Source organism: Nasonia vitripennis, chromosome 1 (genome assembly GCF_009193385.2).
Source record: "Nasonia vitripennis strain AsymCx chromosome 1, Nvit_psr_1.1, whole genome shotgun sequence".
NCBI classification, from domain to species: Eukaryota; Metazoa; Arthropoda; class Insecta; order Hymenoptera; family Pteromalidae; genus Nasonia; species Nasonia vitripennis.
Genome location: NC_045757.1, coordinates 26,434,708 through 26,455,915, shown reverse-complemented (window position 1 = coordinate 26,455,915; position 21,208 = coordinate 26,434,708). Strand labels below are relative to the sequence as shown.

At 39.0% G+C, this 21,208-nt stretch overlaps 1 protein-coding gene across 1 annotated transcript in view; it reads left to right on the top strand.

Moving 5' to 3' along the window:
* Positions 1–21,208, top strand: part of LOC100680372 (adhesion G protein-coupled receptor L4) — a 155,891-nt gene that overhangs the window by 119,534 nt on the left and 15,149 nt on the right. The window contains exon 3 of the mRNA XM_031920787.2: positions 4,905–5,010. Within this exon, the coding sequence (XP_031776647.1) occupies positions 4,905–5,010 (106 nt within the window). The remainder of the gene's footprint in view (positions 1–4,904; positions 5,011–21,208) is intronic.

Here is a 21,208-nt window from a genome sequence, read left to right as displayed (position 1 = left end):
TTGATGAATATATATATATATATATATATATATATATATATATATATATATATATATATATATATATATATACCCTATAAATTCATCTACAATGTTTTTTGGAGGAGAAACATGATTATTAGGTGCACATTAATAGTGAAAACCTAACCCTACACATACATGCTCTCATACATGACAGTATGTACAGCTTTGTGTATTGACTGACTTTGTGTTATTCAAATAAAATTACTGTGTAAAATAAGTGTCATCGATGCACTCAAAGTCATCAATAATGAGGTTTGCACAGGTATTTCAATCTCATCAGTATGCGAGTCAGTTACTCTCAACCACCAAATCATTCATAATCATGATAAATCCATGATATTAAAGGTGGATGTCAGTTCTTTTGCGTTAGGACTTGTTCAATTATTTAGAAACAGACTGCCACATCAATTTTTACTTTACAGTCTTGGTTTGGCTTTTCACCCTGAACCCTATGGCTTCGGCATAAAAAAATGCAGGCAGCTCTGTACATGAAAGTCGAATTTATATCAGCTAGAATGAATTCAACATAATATACTGTTTCAACATGCCAATACAAATTAAGTTGCAAAATTTCAGCCCTCTAGGTATAATAGTTTTCAAGTGAGAGCAAAATCAAACTCTATTGATTTTGATTACTTTTTTCACAATTTTATTTTGGCTCGCATTCGAAAACTATCATACTTAGAGAGCTGAAATTTTTCAACTTAATTTGTATTGGCATGTTGAAACAGTGTATTAAGTTGAATTCATTCTAGCTGATATGAATTCAACTTTCATATATAGACCCACCTGTATTTTTGCCGCCAAAGCCATAGGGTTCAGGGTGCAAAGCCGAACCAAGACTGTTAAGTAAAAATTGAGATGGCAGGCTGTTTCTAAATAATTTAACAAGTCTTAATGCAAAAGAACAGACATCAAACTTCAATATCATGGATTTAGCATGATTATGAGAGAATTGGTGGTTGACAGTGACTGCGCTCGCATACTGATGAGATTGAAATACCTGTGCAAACCTCATCATTGATGACTTTGAGCATCAATGACACTTTTCACACAGTAATTGCACTTGAACAACGCAAAGTCAGTCAGTACAGCATGCTTGTACATACATACTGTCATGTATGAGACTATCATGTGTAGGGTTAGGTTTTCACTATTAATGGGCACTTTGAAAATTATATTTTCCCTTCAAAATCATTCTAGATGAATTAATAGGCTAAATATTCATCATTCGACACTGACTGGGAGAACTGTAGTTCTGTCTGCTATGCTATTCTGCTGTATAAATAGCAGACAGCCTCTACAATGCGCGTCATATACTTCTATTATGCCTGTGCCTGGCCTGAACCGTACGCGCATGCGCACAAAATTAAGAGAACTTCTGCTACTCAGCTTTCAGTGTAGAAACTACGCATATTTCTCGACGGATTCTGAGTTTCATTTCTACCGAGTCGCTAGGGAACGGGCCAGAACTTATCGGCCATTTGCTACCAGGGGCAGTGCAGTAGAGTATTCCCGCGGGTCGATTTACTGCCTGAGCGAAGCGAGCCTACGTGAAAATATTATATGAGATCTCATATGACTGAAATTCGTACTGAGATCTATATGAGATTTATATGAGATGTATATGAGATCTACGTGAGATCTACGTGAGATCTCATATGAGATCTACGTGAGATCTCATATGCGATCTCATATAGATCTCATATAGATGTCATGGAGATCTTAGTACGAATGTCAGTCATATGAGATCTCATATAATATTTTTACGCGGGAGTTGAAAATAGTATATTATGCAATGGATAATAAAATGCAGTCTTTATGTACAAGTTACATACGATATTTTATACCACGAGAGCCGAAAATTCACATTAAAGTTGTGATTTTGAGGTTAGAGTGGTATAAAAGCAAATTAAAAAATTTTCTCACGCATTTGCGGGAATAAAGTATCTTTATTTCCTCATTTGCTGGACAAAAAATATATGAGGGAATGAAAAGCTACTTCAGTCCTATTTATCCGGTGAATAAATTAAATTACAAGAAACAATTTTTCCTCATCATTCAAGAATATCATTAAAAAAAAATGCTCGTGCGCTATATTCCAAGCGGTTCAGATTTCAGAGTTCAGATTTAAAAAAGGCAAACGCTTTCACGTTAGTTATAGGTATATTATATACCGTAGCTCGTCTACGCGATAACGAGAGTCACTTTAAAGTGTCCAACGCCCGGCTTGTTTTCCAGGGCACATATGGCCGAGATGCGAAGCAGGCGGTAGCCGCTATATTCGTTGGCAAGAAATGAATTTTCTTCTCACACGATCGGATCGCGTTCAATCGACTGACAGCTCTGCCTGATAAATCGCCAGCGTTTCTTTCTTTTTGTCCCGAGTGTATACGCTACGCTACTTATCGCCCAGAGCCAGGGCTTAATTCGCCGCCTGTCTCGCCTCGAGATTACTCGGCAGCCCGTGTTCTGCCTTTTCCATTTAGAAAGTTCTTTCTCTCTGCTCCTGAGACTCGACTTCTTCTCACCTGTCACGCGATTATAGTCAAGAGTGGGCTGGCAAACTTTCACGACACTTTCATTACACTTTTTCTACCCCTTAGCTCCGAACTTATATATATATAGATTTATCGGAGGGAATCGTGACTTCTTTTTCGGACGTCTCTCGGTTAACAGGGTCAACGGCTATTGCGTAACTTTATATCGATTTTGTACTTTGTGTCATGGGTACATTGCAGAATTAAATTTTTGGCAATAATGAAAAAGCCGTTACGATGCTAATAATCGCGAAATAAGGTCACGATATACAATATTTCCAGGAAATCTCGAGTACCCTCTTCATTTTGTTAACGCTCCTCTCGAGCAACGAAACGCTCAACGCGTCAGAATTCATAAAACACAATGCGAAAGCTCCTAAGTCCAAGCTAATCGAATCTCGTCGAAGTCGGTTCAAGCTCCGCGCGGATACACACCGAAAATGTTCGGATGCAATATACCTATGATAGTGAAATTTCGCTCGCGGATGGAAAAGTTTCTTGGCTGTTATGAAAAACGTCAAGTCTTTTTATTCTGACGTACGAAATGAAATTGCGAAGCGTCCTCGGGTTAAAAAATGTGTGAGGCATCGTCTCGACTGCAAAAGCAATGAAATAAATATCCTTGACCGAATGTCGTGAACAATTTGAATTCCGCGTTGTACAATGGGCTGATATCGATGTCTGTGCTTAAAAAATTGTAATAAAGGCGTAAAGCTCTCGGAAACCTTATATATGTATTAAACAGTGGAAGGCCGCTTCTGTGCCTTTGGAATTGGCGCAATCGAGCGACCGGCAGTGAAAATGTCGATAAAATGAAGCTGCTCTCGTGCGAGAAATACGATCTTAATTTTCTTTTCTTTCTCCCGACAATATTCAACTTCTATTTCGAATACCTATTACTTTCCTGTAGTTAAAAACGGTATAAATTGTGCTAGTTTTTACTTGAATTGTATGATTAAACATAATCATTACATGCAAGAAGAGAGTTAATAATTTTATTATTTAAATTTTATCATAATATAAATATTGTTAACGTAGCTGCTTTAACTCTCAATGAAACGCGTAATCAATCGTGTCATGATTAACGCCACATTTTTAGTTCGCACGCAGTCACTCAAGTAAAGTACAATTAAACTTTCTATTGCTATTAGCGTAATCAGATACGTCTGGAAAGTATATACCTATATCGTTACCCGTGTTCCACTTTCGGCGACGTAGCATATGATACCGCTAAAACCTGCGGTTAAGGGGGTCCGAAACCCAAGTTTTACCGACAGTACGAGTGCTCAGTAGAATATTACTAAAAAGTAAAGAAATAGAATGAATCATGAAAAAACAAGAGTTAGTTGCCCTTCCTTTTATGAACATCTATCGCTGTGCCAAGTTTCAAATAAAAATATTAACGCAATAATAAACGGCATTTATTGATAACGAAAATTAGTATAACCGAAATTCTCAGCATATGCACGCTGCAGTTACTGATTTTCGTTCAAATGCCATTTATTATTGCGTGAATATTTTTATTTGAAACTTGGCACAGCAATAGATGTTTATATAAGGAAGGGCAACTAACTCTTGGTTTTTCATAATTCATTGTTTTTATTTAATTTGAAGTAATTTTTTTCATGCAGTTGTTCAGTCGATTCGGTCGGTGAAAGTTGGGGTTTGGACCCCCTTAATGACGACTTGTTAACGTTTTCATATTTTAGAACTGTAGAATTTTCATAAATAAAGAAAAGATACAAATAATTTATAACAAAAATTGGAATGCTTCAGTTTTTTCACTCATTTTTCTCATTCGGAGTGGAAAGTCCTATTTAATTAAAAAGAAAGTTTTTTGTTCTCAAACTATAATTCTGAATATTTTATAATTCTCCATAGCTTGGCGCACTTTAAATATTTTATACAGGTATACATACTCTGCACTGAATGAATTCTGCATTTTAACACTCGAACTTCTGAACTGAGATTGAAAGAGCATTCTCTTTAAAAACATCTATATTCATAGTTAGCATACATGTGATTTGCAAGTAAAATGAATTGTAGTCGAACAGAATTCTGAAAATCGACGACGGAGAAACTTTACAGTATACTATTAGGTTGAAGTAAAAAATGTTGAATTAAGTCGTTCTTCGCTCCAATGGATCCTAGCGATTATCTGCATTCAGGATAAATGTACCCAGAAAATAAATAATGATACTTAAGCTTGACTTGTATAAAAAATAATACATAACATTTCTTCAGTTAATATAAGTCATGGTGGATAATCTTGATACATATTACCTCGTTCATGTGGTGCTTTATTTGATTTATTGAATGGATATTTTTTGTATGTTACAGTCTGTTTTCGGACTTGAGAAGTTTGGCGGGAACTACGTTAATGAATTTGTTGGCAGCTCTTTTCATGGTACAACTGTTATTTATCGTCGGAGTTGGCGGTGTTCAGGTGAGGAATTTTCTTTTGTGCACAGAACTTTGATGATTCATTGTGTTTGTTTGATACCCTAACAGATTTACGCCATTCCTTACGAATAGCCCCATATGAAGTGTCAGTAAATCAAATACTATACATATTTATCTGATAAAATTTTTAATCAGCTTGTTTAATTTATTTATAAATTATACTAATTTTTCGATACTAAAACTTTATTTTAAAGCTTCATGCAATATCTTCCATAAAACCTTTGACAGCTTTATTTACACCAGACCTTCTAATGAGATACTATATAGTAAACGGAGCGGTTGAAGCATAGATAGAAATCACTGTGTCCCCATAGTATATAATACGATGAGTTGACGGGCAGAAGCAAACGCGAAAAATGAAAATATCTCGGAGGTAAAAGACCGTCGGCAGGTAAAAAAAAGCAAGTGTCACGTCTTCCCAATTTACTTGCTTGAAAGCTCCACCGGTTTTTGTCCCGACGCCCCCATGATGCGCCATCGGATAGTACTGCGTAATGCCATAAGGGTATGAGGATTAAAACGTTGTCGATATAGATGATATTAAAATATCAGCAAGGACATCTTATTAAGTGCTAAATCTGATGTCAGCCTACATTCTAATATTAGAATATAATTCATGTTTATTCGTTCCTCTTGCACTTGTTTGGTCTATCTTTGTTTGCAATTTTTTGTTTGTAAGACAATTTTATGTTCAAATTGACTCCGAAAATATTGAAAAAATAAAAAATTTCCAAAAACGACTTTGTATGAAAAAAATGTATTTTTACTATTAAAATGTGATGCATATCTAAAAAAACTGTTTTTACTAAAAACATTGTCACCAGTTAATCTTACTTTTCTAAGCACGTATATGCAACGTAACTCCATACACATGCAATGCAGCAGTTGTACTATAGTTAGCGTTAGCTTTGAAGCAAGAGAAAACGTATACTACAAAATAATAAGCCATACTTCGTGCCAATTCACTAAAGCTTTATATCAAAAGACCCTTAATATTATTAAAGCACAGATTTATAGACATAGGTAATATATAGTAGTGATCATTTTTAACTATAATCCAGAAGCCTCAATGAATGGAGTGCCCGAAAACTTATACCAAACATCTCATTCTTCAAGGTTCGCAAAAGTTAAAATTCAGCTTAGCCTGTCGAGGAAGAATCTCTCCCCTGCGGGAAACAAAACCCGCCGCGACTACAAAAGACGAGGCAACGCGCCTCGTTAGCCATCGATATTCCCGCAAAGTTGAGTTGAGAGATTGCCAACGGCGGGAGTCGGCCTTCGGCTTCAACAAATTTTCGTCTTTGAGCTAAACTCCCAAGTCCAGATGTTGTCAAGAGACAAATAAGAAATGGTTGATAACCTTTGTTGTCGGGATACTGCTGACTGCAGGTAAAGAGACGAAGGTAGCCTTTGCCGAGAAAAGCCGTCGGAAAAGCTGAGGGATTCAGAGGTTGTCGGACGAGCGCACGCACGCAGCCCAAGCTATAGGTATACATATATAGATATAGATATATGTATATACCTATCAGCAGCGCTCTTTCTGACCGTGCGCTAATCCGTGTTATTACGGTTTTATAACAGTCAGTATTTAAGAACTAAAAATGTCGAATTTAAATTAATAAAAAATTTCAGTTGTTGAATCAACTGAGCTTTTAAAAATAAATATTTCAAACTTTGAATGAAAAAAATCCGACGATTTTTATAGTTTCAAACATTACAAAACATGATGCAGTCTTAATGTATAATGTACTTATCTATTAATATAATATGCATATTATTATTTTTAGTGATTATGCAAGTAATATTACAATTCTTTTCATAAATATTTAATTAGTTAAAATCACAAGGTTTTGAGGATTTTAACGTAATACTTTTACTGCTGCTAATGTCTAAAACGACATTTCAAGTTTTAAAAATATTTATAAAAAGGATTTATAGTTACAAAATTTAAAAAAATGTGTGCTTCCTATTCAGATATTTTTTATTATGAAAATAAGTATATTATATGTATTCAATATATACAATAAATATTTCGGTGGCCCAAACATATTTCGTAAAAATTAAACATTAATAATATTTTTTAGTTTTATATTGTTAAAAGATAATGTCCTCGTAGCTTTATATTTGAAATCGTTGTTATGTTCTCTTGTTTTTGCATACATACTAGATATAAATACCTTAGAGCTTCTATTTTATGTTCATAGCAATTATCATTGAATTATCAACGGAGCTGTATTACGAATAAGTATAATATTATATTTAATTTTTTCAGTACTTATTTTGAAAATTTCAAGAATAGTTTATAAAAATCAGACTTTATTAATAGTTTTTAATAATAGCATTTGAATATCAACTATTTTTCATAACAATATTTTTTTTTTTTTGTTTATCCGGAGAGTTGGAGAAATGCTCAATGCACCATGACAGGAGCCGAGGAGGCTCCCCGTGTGTGAGACTCTCCTGGCCCGGGACAACGCCAGGCATACTCACTAAAACTCCACCTCTCATAGGGCCCCGAACCCCCCCCCCCCCCCCCCCCGGTAACCGCTTTCGCATTCCTTCGGGGGGTCGCCTGTCTTAAGCTGTGCTAGCCGTCAACTAGTCTTGTAAACAACCGTCATTGTTTTTCGCGCGGAAAACCGTCTCCACGTATGCCTTTATCTCGTCCCAGTTCTGCTTACTGTCAAGCATCGTTTCGACTACAGTCTCGGGCGTGAACGCACCTATCGTCAGCTCCAGTGCTCTACGCTTTTCAGCCCAGTGAGGGCAGCCAAAAAACGTGTGTCTCACGTCGTCCCGTTCGTTACCGCAGTACTTACACCCCGGTGTTGCCACCCTGTTCATCGCGAACAGGTAGCTCCTAAAGTATCCGTGACCGGAGAAAAACTGGGTAAGGTAAAAGTTGACCTCCCCCCATTTCCTGTCCACACAAGGGCCCACATCTTTTATAAGGGTCGTGGCCCATCTAGCCTTTGAACAATCGGCCCACCTAGTCTACCAATTGCGCATTGTTATTTTTCATTCTTCCGCGGCAATCGAGGTGCTATTCGACGCTAAACGAGCTTCGTAGATCCGCTTGCGTTACATCGCAAGAAGATCTACGGGGATTACCCCCGCGATTACCATCGATGCCTCGGCCGCAACCGTCCGGTAGGAGCATGCTATTCTAAGGGCCTCCCTTCGCTGTACCACCATAATCTTTTTCCGATACTTATTCATAGTCATAGCGTCGGCCCACACCTCTGCTCCATATAACAGGATAGAGTTGGTGGTCGCCATGAGTAGCCGCCTAACTGTTGGCCTAGGTCCACGGACGTTAGTCATGAGTCGGCTAAGTTGCGCTATTCTAGTCGTGGCTTTTTTACAGACGCGATCTAGGTGCTCCCCGTAGTTCAACTTCGTGTCTAGAGTTATTCCTAGATACTTGGCTGATGGTTTCGTCGTTATAGTCTCGCTGCCTACCTTCATGGGTATGATGGTCGGTATCCGCTTTCCTGTCAGTAGGACAATTTCGGTCTTATCAAGTGCTAAAGTCAATCAGTGGTTCGCCATCCACCATAGCACTCTGCTCATGATCGCGTTTAACTTCGCTTGCGCGATGCCCACATTCCATGCTGTTATAACCGCGGCCACGTCGTCGGCGTATCCAACGAGCATCACGTCCCCCGGCATTTCGAGTTTCAGAAGTCCATCGTACAAGATACCCCAGAAGTCTGGCCCCAAGATCGAACCCTGCGCAACTCCTGCAGTTATAAGCCTTCTTATGCGCCTTTCTTTCGTGCCATACTCGATAACCCGGTCCCTCAGATAATCCTCCGTAAGACGCATAATGTATCGCGGCATACCGAATGATTCTAAGGCAGCAAGTATGTCGGTCCATCTTGCCGAGTTGAACGCGTTTTTTATGTCTAACGTTACCAGAATCACGATGTCTCTAGTCGCGTGTCTAACTTCCTCTACTTTCTTTACCATGTCTGTTACCTCTCTAACGGCCCCTATGGTGGATCGTCCTTTTCTAAAGCCAAACTGTTTATCGGAAAGGTCTCCTGCTTTGCGTACAGCACTTAGTATTCGCGGTTTAACCAGTACTTCCCCCGTCTTTCCCATTGTGTCTAAAAGACTCAGTGGCCTATAGTAAGTATCCGTATCCGCTTCTTTTTTCGGTTTTTCAGTCAGTACAAGTCTCGGTCTTTTCCACCGTGAGCTAAAAACTCCCTATACCAGGCACTGGTTGTACATCTCTAAGAGCAGTTCAGGCCGTTGCGACGCGACGATCCTGAGCATTTCCGCAAGGATGCCATCCAGTCCTGGTGCCCTGCCACCCTTAAGGGATGAAGTTGCCGCGATGAGTTCGCCTTCTGTAAAAAGAGGTATCTCGTCTGCCGGTATTTCCGCCGCTTCTTTCTGATGGGATGTGTGGGGAACAGCCCATCGATTACTTTTTCCATCGGATCTTTCTCGACGTCGTCGATGATCTTCGTCCATCAGCGGTGCTTGCTCTCTTTTATCGCGTCTCTGAGAATTTTTCGCAATTCGTCCTGTCTTTTGGAAAGGTCTCCGGCTTCAGGTCTTTTCTGCTTCCAGGCTCTTTGAGCTCTTCTTCTAGAGTAGAAATTTTCTTTCCCAAGCTCCGGAATGTCGTATGTCCACCAGTACACCGGTCTTCTCTGGTAGCTGGTAGACACCCTAGGCATGGTCGCATCGCAGATCTCAGTTATCAGATTAGTAGTTTTCTCTACTATTGTCTGTGCTCTTTCGCGTCCGCCTAATTCGTGCGGTATCCCGTTGGATGGGAGGTTCGTGCTTTGAATTAACATCGCGAGTGTCTCTCGGTTCATGCGTCGGGTGTTCCATCTTGGCGCTCGATTGTGATTTCTCCTTGTACTGGTTTGACGGTCTTCATTGATATTGAATAGAATATACTGGTGGTCGCTAGCTGTATATTCTTCCGTGACGTGCCAGTCCCTTATGTTACGGATCGTCATTTCGCTTGCGAAGGTTACATCCGGTATTGATTCCCCAAAGCCTGTTCTACGGGTGGTAGTGGTATTACCCTCGTTCGCTACTATCAAGTTCAGCTTGGCTGCCATCTCGAGGATGGCTCTGCCTCTTGGGTTCGTCGTTGGCATGTCCCATTCTGCGGCCCTCGCGTTGAAGTCGCCCCCGATCACGATTTTTCCGGGGACCTCTCTAATAGTGTCCTCCAATACCCCTAGTTTTCTTGTAAAGTCGGCGGCAGTTAGGTTCGGTGACAGATATACGCTGAAGAATGTTATGCGACCCATCCTTCCCCTTACGTAGTCTTCTCCCGTACCCGTATTCACTAACCCGCGCCCGGGCACCCAATTGGCTGCGGTTTTTTCGCTGTTTGACACCCAAAAGGCTGGGTCTAGGTTCTTGTATTGTTCGCTAATCAATAGAACATCCACTTTCTGCTCCCTCACGTGTTGGGTTAGCAGATCATGTGCGAGCTTACTTCTGTGCAGGTTTCCTTGGAGTATCCTTGCCATTATCTTTGGATCTTGCTTGCGTTTAGGGCCGTCCGGAAGACTGCGCACGCTCCGGTGCCTGGGGTGTGCATCGTCCTATCCTCAAGCGTCTTGTCGTCTTTGCAAAGAAAATACTTTATCTGTTGGGTCAGCACTGCTGCTTGATTTGTGGATTGGATATCCACCGTCTTGTGTACCCTTAAGGTTTCAACTTCCAGGTTCTCCTGTGGGTTTTCTCCGAGTTCGTTTATGGTTCCCATATTATAAGCATTTGTCTGGCATGTGTCCGACCCCTGGATCCCCCCGTCTATGGGGGCAGCTGACATAGCCCCAACACATGACTGTAGGCGGTGCCAGACTGGGTACATCATGCCAGGGTGTAACACGCGCTATCGTCTTAGCCCACCTCCACTCTCTCGAGCTTCCCACCCCGAACACAGGTGCTCGGCTCTCTGGAGAGTTTCCGGCGGATGCCACACAATAACACGTACTCGCTCGAGCCGGTTGACCAAAACTAGCTAGGTAACCGGCCTCCCGTCTAGCGGGAGCCAAAGATGGTTCGGGTCACTTCGGCACACAACCGTAGGTCTTGAGGAGACCGTTAGATCGCCTCTCCATCCAGGATCTCCCTTTGGCAGCCCATGGGTTGCACCGCACGGCAAACGCGGCGGCCTGATTTGGTCCACGGAACATATTTTATTTCTGCTCTACCCTCCGAGGTGTGTGCCTCGGCGAGCACTCCCCCATCCGCCAACCGGGGGACGCGCCACATACGGGGTGTCAGGCTTCCCCGCGTGGATGGTCACAACAATATATTATTATTATTATTATTATTATTATTATTATTATTATTATTATTATTATTATTATCACTATTGTGATCTTTATTGTACTGTTTTTTTATCAATAACAAACATGTAATAATTATTCGTAGGTGAAGCACGTCTGAATAAATACTGCGCAGTCATTTAGATTGTTTAATGACATAAAATTATTCGATTTTTTTCATTCAAATTTGCTTGTCATTGTTTTCGAAAATTTTATCAATTTATTATAAAAATAAGTTTATATTAACCGTTTTTATTTTATTTCGACATTTTTAACGCAAACATTGACCGTAATAAAACAGATTAGCGCGCCGGCGTGCCGCCCAACAGTAGACGCCAGGTCATCACTGTCTGACAGTCTCTCGCCTGTGGGTCTTTTAGTCTTTTACTCGGCAAGAACTACGTTCATCTCTACTGTCTTTACCTGCAGTCAGCAGTAGCCCGGCAACAAAGGTTCGCAACCAATTCTTATTTGTCCCTTGAAAACATCTGGAGTTAGGAGCTTAGCTCGGAGACAAAATTTTTTTTGAACCGAGAGGCCGAACCCCGCCGTTAGCAATCTCTCAACTCATCTCTGATTCCCGTCGCACTATGGAAGACCCAAACACTATATCTCCTGCGGCCGAACGAATGAGCGTACTAGTGGTTCGGCAGCTACGACTATGCATGTAGGTATACACACTGGAGGCATTCCAGGCGCGCCTTGGAATGCAATATCGTAGCAGGCATCGAGACAAACGCCCGTTGGAGCTCGCGATACCTTGCCACTCCACGCGAGTAATCACTGAATTAACGCGCGATTAACTTGTATCTGACACATTGTTTACGTTAGTACCTTGTGGTGCTTGATTTGTGTACAGCGTTAGAGTGGCATAGATAAGGTCATTTTACGTCGTGATAATAGATCATCTGTCGCTGTTGAGTGCGTTTTAAAATATACTTACTTAAGCATCTTAAGAGTATGCTTTTAATGGTTTTTAACTAAAAGTGATAATATCAATTTGAGAAAATAAATAAACCAAATCCAAAGTTATTTTAACAGTTCAATAAATAATAATTAATTTTATGCAACTATAGATCCGAAAGTATTAAACAGTACAACCACAAAAAAAATGGGCAACAATTCTAAACCAACCGCAAATCTCGAATAACCTTCCACATACATCGCTCGACGCCCGTATCTCTCAAATCCACTCGAGTTACATCCCGGAAACCCAAGACGGCCGCAGAGCACACCTACAATGCGTAAAAGGCTCGGAGGCAGAAGTGCATAATCATGCCAAATTAATGAACGCACCGCGCGCAAACGCTCACAGTCGCAAAACCAAACAGAACGTCGAGATCTCCGCTGCAGTAATTATAAAATACGCGATTTAAGCGCGCTCGCAAAAGGCAGCACTATAATCTCCATTAACCCACCTCATGTAAACAAAGCAGATTGGCTTGCGCTCGTAATTAACCGATGCGAGTATCGTGCGCGCGAAATGGTTCTATTTGCATAAAAGCGAGCCGAGCGCTGCATCTCTGACTCTTCGCGCGATGCTTTACCCGATATACGCGTTATAAACGTGCTGTGTAATGGCTGGAACTTTATATGAAGCGGATGATGCTTGCGGGGGATTCCAGAGTTTCGTGATTTTTAGTGGCTCGGGATATGTGAGTGGAAAGTTTTGCAGTTCAAGCCGTATAATGGAAGTCTGCGGGAAAATCGTTTTTTATTTCTTAGCTATGGTCAAACACTGAATTCTGCGCAGTTTCACGTGTATAGTTATATCAAAGACAGCTGTGCTGATAAATAGATAAACATAAAATAGTATGCACAATTTTAATAATTTAAATAAGTTAATGGCTAAAAACAGAGTAATGGTGATTTTACTTTGTTCCCTACAACGTGGAATAAATTTCAAACGATATTTCCATTCTCCTCAAACAAATTCACGAAAAATGTAAAACCACGTACTCGAACTCGTTAGCGGATAATTAAGTTGAAAGGGAAAAATTTCAATTTAACCGTATCCGATATTATACCGCGCGTTAAATCAATTACCCACATTCTCTTCGATATTATACCGCAGAATTTCCGCGTCACGACTGTTTGACGTCTCTGTAATAAAATTTCTCATCGATTTTATTTCAAGCTCATTTGAAACGCAAAAGGAACTCATAAAACGAGCGTAAAAAGGAAAGCGCGCAAACGAGGCGACGGCGTACGTTTCGTGCATGACGAAATTATTCTGAAAGCTTGAATCGTACGATTGATCAAGCTCTTGAATGATTGAAATCATTCTTTTTGCGACTGAAATACTCGCAAACCCTCCGACTCGTTATCGAAGATTCATCTGTCTGTACAAAAAAGCACCGGTAGAATGCAGGAATAAGCGATAAGCATATACAATGCGTCCAGTTTATTTCAGATATTGTTTTGCTATAAATAAATATGGAAATGAAATATTACGAGTATTTTTAAGTTGCGTTTTATATATTAAGTTCACTTTTATGACAGAGTGTGGATATAAAGAGATTTGCTTTATGAAAAGAATTACCGGTACACGTATTTAATTAAAGTTTTAATCCCACCTTTATGAAAGAGATACGCATTGCACCTTTGGTATTTGAGCGGCGAATGATTTTATTTTTATTAAAAGGTTTCTCTTGTGCTGGTAGCTGGATACATTATCCGGGTATTTAATTTTCCCTCATTCGATACTTCAGCCATGTGTACGATCACATTATAAAATCAGCCTCTGGCATATTTACTAGCTAATTAAACGTGTTCTTGTGCTTTTCACTGCAGATTTGCTGCGAATCTGCGATCGAATTATGTTTGACACTTGGTCATTTGTTAAAGAGCTATCAGTTAATTAGACGACAAAATGAGACGTAAATAGCGAATAGCAATTTTTTACGTGGATGGAAATTCTGTAAACTCATTTATACTGTTTCAATTATATGTATATAAGAATATTCAGTGTTGCATGTACAAACATAAGAGCATGATTTCATTAAATATTTATAATTATAATTTCTGATGGGAATTCGATATTTCGCAAAAATTCAAAGGGATATCATACATTCAAACTTTGGTCAAAGGAATAACTTTCCTGCATCGAGGTAACAAGCTTATTAATAGTTAATAACGAAAACTGGAATGCTAGCAATATTTTGTATAAAAAGCTTAATGTTATCGCATTATACATCAGAAATCATATTTATAATTTTGTATCGTTGAAAATATATGCATAACTTTTATGCAGCGTAAATATAATTATACTAACAGATGTAACATTCAGAATTAATAATTTGAATGATAATATTATTTCTGATGACCATATTCCTATAATTTTTTGTTTGAAACTCTCCCCAACTTATATGGCTTACGTGCACTTACTTACGTACGAGCAATATTAGACAAAACTCATCTAACGCAGACTCGTTAGTTTTAACGGTAGTAAAGAGGCAGCAGTAAAACTTGTGGGAATGAGTGCCAAAACTTATTCGAGTACCGACTGTCGTCGTAAAAGGTGATCTGCACCGAAAAAGCTTTTCTAACGTTTTGCTGATGCCTCAGCTTTTACCACTTCTATCTATAAGTTTTGATCATTGTTCTAATGAATAAAGTTTAATATCCGTAAAGGTGAGTTAAAAAATATATCCAGCTAAACAATCATAGATTATAAAAGAACTGGCAGAACGAGATGAACTAAAATAAATTTGCGTTCAAGCATTTTTAAGACTTATTTTAACTACTTCATTTTATATTTAATTGTAACTTTAAACGCAATGCTGACATACACAAATGAAAAACGTTTACTGAGTAAACAGATGCGACGTTAAACTTTGGACAAAATCGTGCGTAGTTTTGAAGCATAATTATACTTTGCGTTTCTCCTAACAGCATTCCACTAGCTTACAATGGCGTTCCGCTATATAAAAGAGAAATAAAAGCAGGAAACATTAACTTTCGAGCGCTGGTATTTAAAAGTTTATAGTACGAATTAATTTCATAAATTAATTCGTACTATAATCCGGCAATATTTTGATCAGCTAAATGAATTGATTTATTGACAAAACTTTGTAAATAAATTAAATGTGTTACCTAAAGAAAAGTCACAATGCGAATCCACAGATTATCATGTCAAGGGACTTACCGTTGTGAGCTTCGTATCTCTTCGTGCTGTTTCTTGCGCCGCCGCATCAACGCCTCTTGGCGGACATTTTTCAGGCGGATAAATGTTGATCATTAAACTTTACGGTACATGAAATTATTCATTTTTAAACAAGGAATACTTCTGTACTATTTTTATTATTCATTGATAAAAAATAGATGGTCAAAATCGGTCATAAACAAAAAAAAATACGATTTTACTATTTTTTTTTAAATATTTTGCGTTATAATTTTTTTCCCGTAATGTTTATTATAAATATTTGTTAAGATATCGATAGAGAAATGTTTGATGCTCAAAATGAGAGGTGTTGAGTTGAAAAATTTGGAATAGAACCGAAGTTATGCGGTAAATAGTGATGGAAAAGGTGAATTATGCAAGTAATATTCACTAATTTTGCAATAACTCGACTTGTAATTAATTTTTTTGATTTCTGCAAATTTGAGACTATTTCTACGTGAAAATGAAAGGTATTTTCAACGTTAGAATATAATTTTTGTATTACGTCTTCTTGTTACAGCGTTTTAAACAATTAAATTGTTAATAACTTTTTTAATTTACACGTTCATGCAAAACACCCTCGAAATTCGTGATCAGCGGGCCTAAATACACTTAGAAAACTTTGGTGTCTGACTGGACCTCCGTCGGCCACGAAAACCCCCTGGCTCTTAGACTATAATGCCGCACACGTAATAAATGTTTCGGATCATCGAGACCGAGACGGAAACTAATTGGTCAGAGTGGACTTGGTGGACGCTCCCGCGGCCGGCAATCAGCGATCCTCTAGAAAACTCTAGATTAGATCGGCCCTCGCGCACCGTCCAATATACCCGGAGGACGTCAATTGCCGCGCTCGCAGCCGAATCTCACGGGCTGACTGATGGATTTGTCGAGCTTTCTTATACCTTGACAATCCGAGGGACCAGGCTACTGTAGCATGGAAGATCAAAAAAGTAATGGAAACGTCACTGTTTGGCTTGGAAGTTGCGGGACGGAGTATAGAAGGACTTGTGGTCGTGGCTTCGAAGTGGTAGTGATGGACGAATAGTCAGGCCGCGGAGAGTTTGCAATGTTTTTTTATTTGCGTTAGTTGTGCATTGGATGGAAGGAGTTAATAAAAAAAGCGAGCTTAAAACTAAACTTAAGCAGTTATAGCTTGAGCGGCATAAGTAGACCCAATTAGTTTTAGAATTGGTAGCACGGCGCTATACATAGATTCGGTGCGCATATTCTTATATGAGGGAAATAGGAAAGTGCCTATACGCCATCTATCGAAGTCGCCGTGTATCGAAGTCTGTACAGTGTATACATACACGCAAATCGAAATTGCTTAGGTCAGACTAAAATTGTTTTTCATAAAAATTTTTACTAGCGTTATTTTAAAATTTTTATTCTAAAGATCCAATACCACTTTTTTCATTTTTTCGCAACGTATGTTGTGGCAGATTTAGAAATACCCTCGCATAATACATATGGAAATATATAAAATACAAATAAAAATTTAAATCACACTGGGGTATACAAGTGTACCAAATAAAACGCGAAAAGAGACGAAATATCTTCAGTCAAATTTTTCCCACTCCGGTGTTCAGGCATATCCTATACACATAAAAAATGCACGCGCTTGCGAAAAGTAGATCGTATATTGACACCTCGTCGCATATATTTCTTAAAAATGTATACTCGTGATACATCTTCCTCCTTTGCATATGCCTGAAAAATATCTTCAGAGGGGATCGAGCCTTTGCAACTGACGCCTATATCACGTACATCCTCGCGCGTGCGTGCCTCCGTTCCCTGTCCGCATTAGAGAGGCAGCTCTCTACAGTAGGACATATTCAAATTCAGCTTAGAAATTCGGTGGACGGAGTTTCCAGAAATGCTTTATATTGCTGTAATTTTTTTTCTTCGAGTGCATAATATAAAGAATTATTTTTACGTATTATATGTGAAAATAAAATTTGAAATACTCGCAGGCAATGTAAATCAAGCGAATCCTTTCATTTAGGAATAATTTTCTTAAATAAGAGAGAGAGATAATAGCAACGTTAAACTATATTTCGAAATCATCGACAATTTTTCTTCTCGAAAATAGAGACGAGATATAGAATGAGCGGTGTTGATTTTTGCCAGTCTATATATGCTCGAGAGCAAAGGAGAGTAAGCGATATCCATCGAAAAGAACGTTATACGTGTATATATAGCCGATGCGACTGTGGGCCACGAGCAGAAGCGCATTGATTCTGGAACGCGTCCAAGGAGCCGAGGCGCATCTCGGACTGTTAACGAGAGTGGAGAGTCGAGCCGGTGAGAAATTCGCCATTTCTTTGAAATCGCTCTTCGTCTTTCAGCTATATACAAACATTTATGTTGGAATATCAGGAATTTGCGTGAAGTGTGTGATAATATAAAGATGCTTTATTTATTTAACAATGCTTTAAAAGATGTACAAAACTGAATATTAAGAATAACTGTATATATAAGTGAATACTCTGCTCGGTGTGTTGCTCTGGTCGTGTCCGTACTGGAACTGATGCAATAAAGTCCAGGTAGTGGACCCTCTCCGCTTGGGCCTCTCTGCGTACTGTAGTCTATAGCTGTGTGTGTGTGTGTGTGTGTGTCTGTACTTGTGCATGTGCGTGCATAAAGTGTATACATTTTCGGCGTATTCCAACAATTTATTTATTTCTATCGCTGAATGCTTTGAACGGTAGCGTCTGCGTTGGCGCGAGAGAACAAATAATCTCTCCGTTTTCTCTCGGTGAGTATTTATTCATCGATGAGGGTGGGGGGAGATGATCGATCCTAAAATATAAGAGGGTCGAAGCCTGTTCACCGCAAGATAAGAAAGAAGTTGGAATGAATATTCTTTTGGGCTTGACGACGCTTCTATTACTCTTCTCCACGGTGCGATAGGGAGACAGGACTTGACGGAGGGAGAAAATGATGGAAAAAGTATTCACGTATTCCTTATTTTTATATGGGTGTTTGGAATTTTCGAGTGATTGCATCGTATTAGTACTCGTTGGCCGATTGATTATTAACTTTTTAATGGATCATCGGTGGTGGTAGCGGAGTGGTTCCGTTTAAGAGAATTTCTCATTATGTATAATACCGAAAAACGAGGCCATTACGCCGCGCAGTTTCGCAAGATCGACGAGAGATATTTTTGCGTTTATTTTCCAATTGGAAATCCATTATTGGCTTTTTACGAAAATAGTTGCTGTGAAATACTCGCAATCGGGGCTGAATTTCTCGGCCGTTACTCGCGGTTCTCTATCAAGCCTGAAAAATTATTTTAATAATGAGGAATTTAACAGTCGTTGAATTAAATAGCACAATTATATTGGAAGCCATTATCGTTGGAAATAAAAATAGGAGTTTCTCCGATTGTAATACGTATACATGTATTCTGCAGCTCAGTGAAATAATTAAACGGATCGCTATCTTCTTATAACGTTGGTCGATATACCGCTCGGAATTATTGGAATTCGATCAGTCTGAGCCAGAATAACCAGGCTCGATTGCGACGATTGACCTTCCCGAAGATCGCACATGCCGATATTGACCTTCCAAGAAATCGCGGGAATCATCGTCGCTCGCAAAGATTCTCCAATCATGGATGGAATGCTCGCTTCCATCTTATACGAACTGTGAAAGTTTCGATGGCATTAACTTTAAAAGATCGTGTCTTGGCTGGTGCGTATGGTTTGAAGTTTTGAAATCGTTAATAATATCAGACTTGCCAGGAAGACATTTTTTTATTCAAACGATATTTTCAAAAGTTCCGGCTATTCTGAACATTTGTCAACTGTGCCGAGCCGATCCTCTTTAACTTTTGCACCGTTACACTTAAAATTTTGCGGATCAAGCCTTTGCATGTCTGCGTTCCTTCATTTACTCTTATTCCCGGAACAATAGTCGTAGCCAAAATTTCCAAAATCTCGCATTCCGACTGCGAATCCCAACTACATAAATTTAATCTAAATGCAAAAACATTAGTGATTTCCTTTCCAAAGCGCGCTGAGAGAACGTATCACAAAACGTCTCCCTTTGTAAATGGAGTTTTCATCCAGCGCGATCTGCTTCTATAGCTCGACTATCTGGATCGATTCTTCCTTTTCTTCTCGGCCACTACTTTGCTTGGGCGAAGCTTGGCTTCAACGGGTGCGCCGAGCTGAGAAAGCCACGAGCGTGTTCGCTCTCCTCGCTGCAACTCTACGGAATCGCTGGAAACTTAATAATTGATTCGTCGGATTCGCCTCGCTTCGGGATCTTAAAAGGCTGCGATATATTCTCGAGGACTTTATACCGAAAAATAGATAGCGAAAACGGGGACGATCGGCAGGGTTATAAAGACTATTGGATCATTTTCAAAGAGGGGGATATGATGTTTTTGTAAAGGAATATCGATTTAACGGTTTGACGAGGAGCTTTCGCTGCGCAATTCTGTTTCTTAATGAGAGGATATAGCTCGGCTTGTCGTGGTATTGGCAGGTTACTTTTATAATAACGTATTTTTGCGTGTTTATAGGATAATTGTGGTCTACGTTATTTTCACTTTGTAAAGTTTTTTTTTTTAAAAAGAGGGTATATTATAATTTTAAGTATAACAATAAATAAAGTAATAAGTTATGAAACTGAGTTTTCCACAATTTATTTCATAAGCATGATAAACAGTGATCAATGCGGGGAGTATTTATTTACGAGAAAACACATTTTCATGCACTGGATAATGTAATGTTGATATAAACGCTCGAAAATAAAAATCACGCCAATATGTGTAAGCATTTATATCGGCGCTTTCGATCGCATTTACATATTTACATTGCCTATGTGTGTGCCATCGAAATAGGAAATGTTAATTTTTCGAATTGAACGTAGCGCTTCGCATAAACTGACGTATCGCACACGCGCGAGTTTCATAATATCGACATTTTACCAGAAAATAGGTGTCCGTTGTTTGACGAAAATTACAACTCGAATCGTCATTTTATTTTCTCATTTTATTGTACTTCACTCGAATTTATCGTGGATCTAAAATAACACCTCGCTAAATTTCACAGTCTAGACAAATTTCGTACGTATATGAATTCGTACATGTATACATATATAGGAAAGATACGTGAGCGGAGGCGCTTGGGGGACCAATTTGAAGACTAACCTCCCTCATTTACCTCGCCTAACATCCTTTTATCTAGCGCGAACGTTAATCTCGTCTAGTCGTTTTTCACGCTCCTGCTGGCTCCGCCGTGATGCCGTCTCGCCGCTACGTATAGATATATACAGCACAGCCTTACGACTAAAGTCTTAATCGACAATTATTAAGTTTAATGATGCAGCTAGTAGGAGGAGCTGACACTAGGCTTTTCTTTAAACTTCTCCGTCTTATTAAACGAATTTTCTTCTAATGCTTCTTCTCGATGATTAATGCAGTTATTAACTACTTTAGGCATTATGAGCTGTGATAACCGTTGACCATTAGTATACATTATACGAAATGAATGATTTAATATTTATTAATTAAACTGCGGCAAACGCTTAATTTTAATATTGGCTCTATTGTATAACGCAGTCATTCACTAATTGTACGTCCGTTTTAATCCAAACGCTTACTAATCATACATCGCAGTTCTTTACGATTAATCATTACTAAGCTAAACATTCTTTTAAAGTATCAATCATCGAGAACGATATATGAC